Below are 9,604 nucleotides of genomic sequence, written 5' to 3' on the forward strand. Positions count from 1 at the left end.
ACTGTTGTTTATTTATATATAAAAGAAATAGCATAGTTCACTGAAGCCTAAAAATATGTTCATTGCTGGAGAGGGTGGAAATGTTGTAAAGCAATAGGCACACGGTGAGTGAACTCGATAGTAGGCTAAATTGCCCGTGAACCAAGCTACCGTCTCTAGCCTAGCCTTCTCTCTGAAGGACACTACAGTGTGTTGCATAGCAACCAAAGTACACTTTGCAGGCAGCCAGGAGGGACTACTTTTTTGTATTTGTTAAAAAAAATGCTTTTCCGACTTTCTCGCTTTTTCAAAATTGAGGGTGTCTATGACTTTAATTTCACCATACTTACATAACCGTTTTATAAAAGCAATAGATCACTTCAGTCAGTGAAATGTTCTCATTATACCACACAACGCCCCTTAACTGTGGTATAATGAGGACATACCACAGCCTGTCATGATCTATTGCTTAAATATACATTGGGTTTCTATTCTGGACCCCTGAACAGCGAGGTCAGATATGGGGGAAGTGAGGGGGTGATGGTGGGGGCAAGGTGGTGGTGGTGCTGTCAGGGGGCAGTGCTGGTGGTGGTGTCAGGGGGCAGTGCTGGTGGTGGTGGTGTCAGGGGGCAGTGCTGGTGGTGGTGGTGTCAGGGGGCAGTGCTGGTGGTGGTGGTGGTGTCAGGGGGCAGTGCTGGTGGTGGTGGTGGTGGTGTCTGGGGATCTAATGGCAGTTCCTGATCATAATTTACATAAATCAAGGGCTTAGGGTAGCGGCAACAGCCTGGGTTCGATCCCCAATGTACATAGTGTACCCGTACAACAAACTATTTAGTCATTCAAAGAGGTAGTCAAAAAAAGGGTGACCATAATCTGACCTACTTTTACCTTACATGTATTGCGAAGGCAGCAGAGGTTGATGTACACTTTTATGTCTGACTGCTCCTAAAATAGTGGTCCGTGGGGGTATCAGACATAGTGTACAGTCCAAAGACACATTGAAGTTCAACACTTAATGTTGTAAACAATACTTGAATACAGGCATTACCGCAAACAAATCAGCTTTGACAATAGTCAGTGAATCTTGTGGGGACAAGTTGTCAAATTAAGATTTAGATCCGATTTAGATCCGCATTAACAGAATTTTGTTTGTAACTCCTTCATGCAAGTTGAGGTTAGATAATTTGTTTTTCTTCCATAAGATTCCACCCGGACATTCTGCATTGTGTGTCATGGGTTTTATCCCAAGTGTTGGTCGACAAACAAACAAAACAGACCATCAGACCGCTCGCTGGCGTGGGAATGATGTCATGCGATGAAGCACACATTGCTGTGGTTTGGCCGGAACCTAGGAAGTTGAAAAGAAACATTGTGTGTATCCAATGCACGACGGCCATTTTACCAGAACAAAAGTTCATGACTGGCCCTGAAGGAAGGAATATGCTCAGATACAATGTTGGCCGGTTTAATAAACGCTTTTTTTCTTTTAACTCGTTGCTGTTCAATGCAACATTTATTTCACGTGACTATTGTGTCCTTCAACGTGAGTCAAACAATTGTGAATAAATGGTAATAGTAAACAGACATGGCTCAATACAACACACACAGTGTAGGCGTGTTCCCTTATTAAGACCTTGTGCGAAAACAAAACAATGCAAAAGACCAATGCAAAAGAACTTTATTTTTCACCACTTCCCTACTGCCCTAACCGACCTCTGCGTGTTTTTCTGATGGTATTATTTTCTTATTTTGTTGTTTTCCGCTATTACTTAAAAAGACATTTCTGAGGGCGACTCAAATTGCATAGATGGGAGAACAAGACATCCCATCAATTACGCGTAACTCAATTTTCATGTGCTCTGCGTCACTGCACCACTCTCCCACTACACTACATCACCTCAGAAAACCCACTTCAACGTAAATTAAAAAAAAGGGGGGATTTCCACTTTCCTGGGGATTTATATGAAATAGCGTGTCGTCTGATATGAATAGACTATTTCATGCCAAAACTCTGTGCGTCTCTCTCTCTCTCTCTCTCTCTCTCTGTCTCCCCCACCCAATTGAAATCTGTTAAGAGTCCAGGGAGCTCGGTCTGCTGCTTAATTTACGAGATACAGATCGGGTTATCCTAAAGTATTAAGTCTAAACAGGCTAATATATCAGATGGGGGATGTATTTCCATAGCACGGCTGACACGCTCACTGTACACACACACACACACACACACACACACACACAAACACACGCACACTTAGCGAGAGAAATAAAACCCACACACTATCTATTACTCGTTAAGTGATTTGAGGACTGGCCATCGCCATAGTGTTTTCACATCCTGTCCTCCCGACTGACACTCTATCTGCATAGCGGCCGTCTCGATGGCGCGCGCAGATTGAAATCCTAGGCAGGAGACAATGACAGCCTCTCTCCCCCCCGGTTGTCACTACTCATTCCCCGAGCAAGTCGGAGGACGCCTGGCACTGGGGCGACGGGTGTCAACCCACCGCACCCTCCCCGCCCCCCACCACACTTCCATCCACCCCCTACCTCGCCGCCAACTCCTCCACCCCGCTCCCCCCCCACCCTGCACGTCCTCACAAAACACCTAGCGCCTACCTTGCTGGGATAGGCCGACGAGAAAAATGAAAAAAAAGTGAACACCTCGTCTTGCCGCTGACACTTATTTGTCAATTAGCCAGCGCCAATTGCCCCCCCCCCCACACACAATCCCCCCCTCCCCCCACACAATCCCCCCCTCCACACTCTCCCGTCGTGTTGACACACAATGAGTTGAAAGACAAGAGATGCCACTGCCACCGCCACCGCCCCCCCCCTGGCCCGGCTGACGAATGGGGAGAGACAGTTGAGTGAGAGTGGAGCAGTGGAGTAATACCATAATGTGCCTTAGATATGAATATGAAATGACACGTCTGACAGGCCAGCCGGGGGTTTTATTTCATTCCTCCCTGTTCCAGGCCTCCCTACTTGGTCGTTTTTTGTTCTCTTTTCATCAGACTACTTACATTTCATGTTGACAGCCGCAGCGACATTTAGAGAGCACTTTCCGCGTTTATTCTTTTTTTTTCTTGCGAGTATGTGTGGGTTTTTTTCTTAAAGCGTAAGTTAGCATACTTGATTTGTCATTAAAATGCAAAACGCCTGCAATCACCATGTATGCCTGTCTGGGGGAACACACGGGGGCCACTCACACATACACACACACACACACACACACACACACACACAAACACACCAACACATGTAGCTTGTGGATCACAATGCAATAGTTCAAGAGGCAAACAAAGGAGGCCTGTTTTCAACTGGTATCAAAATTTATTCTCGATCCCTATGCTGAATGAATACATATCATGAATGATATCAGAAACTGTGTGTACGTTTCTGTGATCATCGCTTGCATGCTTGAAGCGCAAAACTACAGTAAATGTTCATGTCAAACCATACAATAATGGCAAATGTTGGGTTATTTGCCAAAGACCATGTCATGTGCATATTGACTGTTAAGTTTACGGTTTGAAAATAAATATTTGTATTCATTTACTTTATCCACCTAAAGCCTCTGTCAATTTCAGCCTAAAAAAAAGGAAAAATAAATGTGGTTAAACATAAATAAATACAAAAAGATCAGAATCACAATTGAATTTAAAACTATGTATACATTTGAATATTCTTCCACAAAACTTAACCATTGGAGAGCAGGAGTTGACATTATTTAACATTCCTGTGAAAATAAGTTGAACTTACAGTTGCTACACTGTGTAACCACGCAGTGGATTGTGTAGGTCACAGACTATCCTCGCATGTCACAGTCGTCCTACTCCGCTCCCTCCCATGTCAGTTGTTTACCCCCCTGTAATTTCCCCTCTCATAAGAGTTGGTTTCAGCATGCCTTTACAAATTGCATGCAATCCGGTTGATGACTCAGGTCCCAGAAAGCTCCTCAAATGCTTTGTGTCCGATATTATACACGTGCTGTGGGGTTAGAAAGAGAACGAGAGACGCACACAGCTCAATCAGACAAACTATACATCAAGAGCGAAAAAACAAGAAATCACGTCAAAAAGCCCATGTGCTAGGCCCTGAAACACACACCCGCACCCACACACACTGGACAGTGGAGTAAGATCCCTAGCCCCTTGCGACAACAGACAGCTCTCGCGGTGGCGAGCCGTGCGCTGTTGCGCGGCGTTGATGCGAGGGGTTGATGCGAGGGGTTGATGCGAGGGGTTGATGCGGCGCGTCGATGCGGCGGTGGCGTGAGCGGCAGACAGTAGGAAGCGCTGCGGGTGTGACAGGCTGCCGCAACGACATCATGCTGCCATTACCTGGCAAGGCACAGTCGCGTTCACGCTCACAGAGACGCAACGCAGACTTTTAGACACAGAGCGCACGCACGGACGGACGCACGCACACACACACTCACGCACACATGCACGCACATGCGAATACAGAGACACACAGGCACACTCCCACACAGACATGCACACACAATGACAGACACACAGACAATAACACAAACATAAAACTGACACACACACACACAAATTCACTCCACGACTGAAGTGCATGTGCACAAACACACACACACACATACACACACACACACACACACAAAATGACAGACATACAATGACACAAATGCAGACACATCCATATGCACACACACAATGACACATTTACACACACAAACCCCTGTGCACAAGCAGAAACACACACAGACACACACACACACACACACACACACTAAATACACAGGGATCCTAGTTACGGGTGATGCCGCAGTACCTCGTCTCTCGCTGAGGCTGGTTGTCAGCCTTCCTCTGTGAGAGCTGTCAGTAGAGTTGACAGAAATACACACATTATGCTGCGTGCTATCTGGCGATATCTCCCACTCAATTTGACTCAAGTTCCACAGGGAGAAGTGGATCATGGGAAAAGTAGTTTGCTCTGTTTCTATGAGATTTGGATTTTTATTCTCATGGCTTTGCTGGTCCTGCTGCCACTGAAACTAGGTCACAGTGTAAATAAGGAAGCACACAAGTCTACTACTATAGTAATCCACTGTGATCCAGCACCTGGTCTGGCAATAACAAACTAAGCGTTGATCGTAAGAGCTTCACTCATAAAACACAGTCAACAAAGTCACAGCTGGACAATACGACAGAACTGTACTCCCAACAGACAACTTGGAATGTAAAAGTTATCTTTCGGGGATATTCCTGTGGGACTCATAAAGCAGAACTAGTGTAGGAAGAAGAAGTGTTTGTTTCTTTACTTCCTTGTCGAGGCTCTGAGAATGACCAATCACATGGCACGTTGCTTTATTGAATTCCCCCGCTCTGCCCTGCCAAGAAATGAATGTTAGTCATGAGGTCCTGAAGATTCCAGTTATAATAGAGCAAGAGAGGATGATACGAGGTATGGTCACACACACACACACACACACACAAAGCTATGGAGACATTTGTTTACACGGGAGGCGAGAGAATTGTAAGGCTATTTGTTAGGAAAAAAGCATGAAACATGAAAAAACAAATGAAGGAATGAAACATGAAGAAAAAGGGTTGATCTTCCAAACAAAAAAATAGACACTAGCATTAGATGCTTGCATTACAACGCACCTACATCGTAACTGTCTTGACTTGCCAGGTCATTGTCCTAACATCGCCTTCAATATAAAAGAAAATCTGCCTGAAACCTGTGAATCCAACGCACTGTTTAATTCATGACAAAGTGCTCAATGTAACACAACATTAATATCCCCCCCCGCCCCCCCCCTTCCCAAATGGACTCGGCCTTCCAGCACTACAGCTCCCTCCTCACAACACCTCACATCCCCCCTTTGAAGCTTCCTAACCCTGTTTGACACCCAAGATTCCCCTTAACCAAATTAAAAATTAATGACGAATTGGTAATATCTAATGCATTTTTCATCCTCAAACATGGAGATCTAAATGTGACAGATTCAGAAGAGTGGGCGGGGGGGGGGGGGGGGTGGGGGGGGGAGAAAAAACATAATACTGGCCTTGATCTTCCAAAAACCAACGCACATTAAGACTTGTTTCAGTCAGTTTGTATAACGGCTGGGGTTTAAGACATCACAAGCTACAGGGATATATATTTATTCAATGTCAGGCATGTTTTAGCGCCATACATATGTCGTTTGGCATGACCCACAAACAGTCCAGGCACATTAGGGAAGTCAGGAAATGGAAGGGAAAAAAAAGGCACACTCATGTGTATGCGATACCAACGACTGGAGAACAATGCCATTTTCTAGCTCGCTAGAAAGAATTACGCGAGTTAGGCGATTTAACAGAAGTCAGGCCGGTAATTCCGAAGTCATATAACGTGTTACCGAGTCGTTCATGACACCTTGGTATGAGCTGTTTAATAGCACTTCACAGAAACAATATGAAACACCCTGTGATCATTCACTCATTAATGGAGGGCTGGGGCAGTTTGCACCGTTCACACAATGACCGCCTTATTCTTGGCACACACTCGGGGGCTGTAATGTTTCAAACCTGGTGTACAGTTTGAGGCGTGGAGCCGACCAGAAGGTGGATTGAGTACCAGTGAGAATTGATTCATTTTACAAGTGTATAAATATTCAAGTCTGGACTTTTCACGTAGTAAAAAGAGCAGTTCTGTGTCATGTTTTGGAGGGTAAAAAGAGCATGCTTTCAGAAACCAAAAACTATCATCAAACAAACACTGACATTCATGTGACCATCATACAACCATCGCACGGCCATCGTACACCATCGGCTGTGTTTCCTCACACCATTGTACAAACATGTGACTCCCCACCTTCACTTCAATACCATAATAAAATTCCTTTGTTCTAACGGTGTCCTTGCACGAAACCAGCCCCCTACTAGTAGCTCTCTGAAGGACAACAGGTTGTTTGATGGATGGCATATTTAACGTGAGGCGGCCCAATCACATTCTATTGCATCACATTTTATTGATTAGGCCTTCAAACCGTGGCCAAGCATGACATCAGCCTAATGCCGCACTACCATTGGCTACCATGTCCACATGATGGTGTGATGTCATCAGAGGGTCACACGGTCGCTGTCAGGCCTTTTTAATTAGACATGATGCAGGGATAGATTTCAACTGCCAGCTCCACACAGGAAACATGGATTGTTATGGATTGAGATAATGTTCTATTGTTGCTGATAATATCTTGCATCAATGCATATTGACTAGCTCAAGTCATCTCTCAAAGATATGAACCAATATTTTCCCATCAATTAATTTATTGTTCCTCTGCCAATGTCAAAGTATTTACTATTTTAACGCTGGTTGAAATACTTAAGTAACAGTTTAGCCAATTTAAAGGACCAGAGTATTTATATTGATTGTTATCTTCGAATCTAAGCGTCTTGATGTAACAATTGCATCCTGTCTCCAAAATAGCTATCAATGTTTTCCAATGGATATTTAGAATATAGTATTTTTGTATAGTATTGTATAAACCCATAGCCAGATGCCCTCATCTGCTCCATGACAAGATGCATCTGAATTCAGTGTGAGTCACTTTGGATTCAAGTGTCTGCTTATTGACTTTGTGTCTTACCTGAGCAGATTGAAGCTGAGGTCCAGCCTTTTAGCCATCTGTCCATAAGTGTCACCCAGGAAGTCAGGAATGTTCTCACAGTCATGTCCAATGAAGCTTACCTGGGAGGAAATATTATATAGAATGACTGACAAATATTCAAGAGAGCCCCGCTATAGGTGCTGGCCAGTATAGTACACACACACACACACACACACACACACACACACACACACACACACACACACACACACACACACACACACACACACACACACACAGCTGTCTGTAGCATACCTGTATTGACATCCTTAAATAACATGTCTAAACCATACCTGCTCGTAAATTGAAGTCATATCTGAATTCACTGTAATTAGTTTTGGATAAAAACAACTAAGCTAGATAGTCATTATTAAACATAATAGCTGCCCCACAATCAAAGCATCGTCTTGGCACAATAACATGATCCCGTGTCACCATGATTAATCCATCAATACAACTTTATTTCTATATTAAACTTTACTCTATTACAATCAAATGTTCTTTGTCAGTGGGAACAGTATATCAGTGAATTACTACGGCCAACTAACCTGATCCCAAAAGCGAAAGAATAGCCTGTTGCTTTCTACTAATGTCATTCAAATTAAAATGTGTAGATGTAGGATGCATAACTAGAATGGAGATCTGGAAGTGAACCTAACCTTTATGCGAATTGACACAGGATTCTGATAATAATAAAGTAAGAACTATGTTGCAGCCTACGCGATATTAAGGCTTTATAACCATTTTTCCTTTAAATAATTCATTACAACACATGCAGTCACCAATCGGCAAAGTGCCATCTTAGAAGAAAAGCATAACCTACATGCGTTCCATTCATTGAAACCAAGGATTCTCCGTCGTCCATAACTTTTAACTTTGACATCTTGATGACGGTGATGATGATGAGAATCCGTTGAATGAAGCCAAATAATCTTTTAATTCCTTTGGGGGGGTGGGGGAGGGGACACTGATTAAAAATATCCCTAAAAGCACCACAACTTTACTTTTCAAATCTGCTTCTTCCGCATGCATGTCCGCATCAGCTGACTCTCTCCGCGGAAACACGTGGACGTGATGTTATTACTGGAATCACGCTGGCGCTCTTCTGCTCATTAGAAACCAGCACGGTCACCTTCTTAGCACCAAGTCTAAACCTTAAGGTAGAGATAAAGCGTTGTGGCCAGCTGGTACAATATTAATATTGGGGAATGTTAAATGCATAAATTGCATATGAAGATGAATGCGTATGGTGGAGGGGTAGGCTACATTGTGTTTGTTTGAGTACAGAAACATTTACCACAGAAAATAAAGCATTAGAACACACACACACGCACACGCACACGCACTCACGCACGCACGCACGTACATACATACATACATATAGGCTACATACGTACGCGCGCACACACGCACAGTTATTCGTTATATATCTATGTCGTTTTTCATTATTATGTGATGAAGTTATAATATGGTGTTCATTGTATGTGTATATACATGCCTATATACACCTTGATTATAAAGAACAACAACGAAAACAAGCAATCTCTAACACCTACACGCGACCTTTCTCTTTCTGTGTTGCTCGGCATAAACACACGCCGACGTCATCTGGACCTGCCCATACACGGAAAAGCTACGCTATCGCTTGGTGGCTGGCGGAGCCAGGGTCCGAACGTACAATGGGCGGTATCTTGCTCCTTTAAAGAACCAATCGCCGGTCCAAACGGGCAGTAGGCGGTACCTCTCTCTGTTACCAACGAATCCGCGAGAAGGAGGAACCACGAGAGGTACCGCCCACTGTACGTCTAGATCCTGGGTTGTGAAATCTTTCCTCTCTCGCTCCCCAGAGCAGAGCTCCAGCGATTGCGTCTACTCCGCTAGTTCCGCCGTTTTACATTTGACCATATTAAAATGTTTCTCGTGATAGTTTGACTGCAATAATATTTGTGTATTACAAACGAGGACTACTTTTACACAGCTGTTACTTGTGGCGTTTTT

General features: G+C 44.0%; 1 protein-coding gene across 1 annotated transcript in view; it reads right to left on the reverse strand.

The window, feature by feature from the left end:
• The window catches only part of lrmda (leucine rich melanocyte differentiation associated), a gene marked incomplete at its 3' end in the record, with an annotated part of 130,332 nt that extends 121,774 nt beyond the window's left edge, over window positions 1-8,558 (reverse strand). Inside the window, exons 1-2 of the mRNA XM_084470180.1 lie at window positions 8,430-8,558; window positions 7,586-7,686 (exon numbers count right to left, since the gene is read on the reverse strand). Coding sequence (XP_084326306.1) covers window positions 7,586-7,686; window positions 8,430-8,489 — 161 coding nt within the window. The 5' untranslated portion in view covers window positions 8,490-8,558. The remainder of the gene's footprint in view (window positions 1-7,585; window positions 7,687-8,429) is intronic.
• Between the last annotated feature and the right edge of the window lie 1,046 nt (window positions 8,559-9,604).

Source organism: Micromesistius poutassou (assembly GCF_964030765.1).
Source record: "Micromesistius poutassou genome assembly, chromosome: 7".
NCBI lineage: Eukaryota > Metazoa > Chordata > Actinopteri > Gadiformes > Gadidae > Micromesistius > Micromesistius poutassou.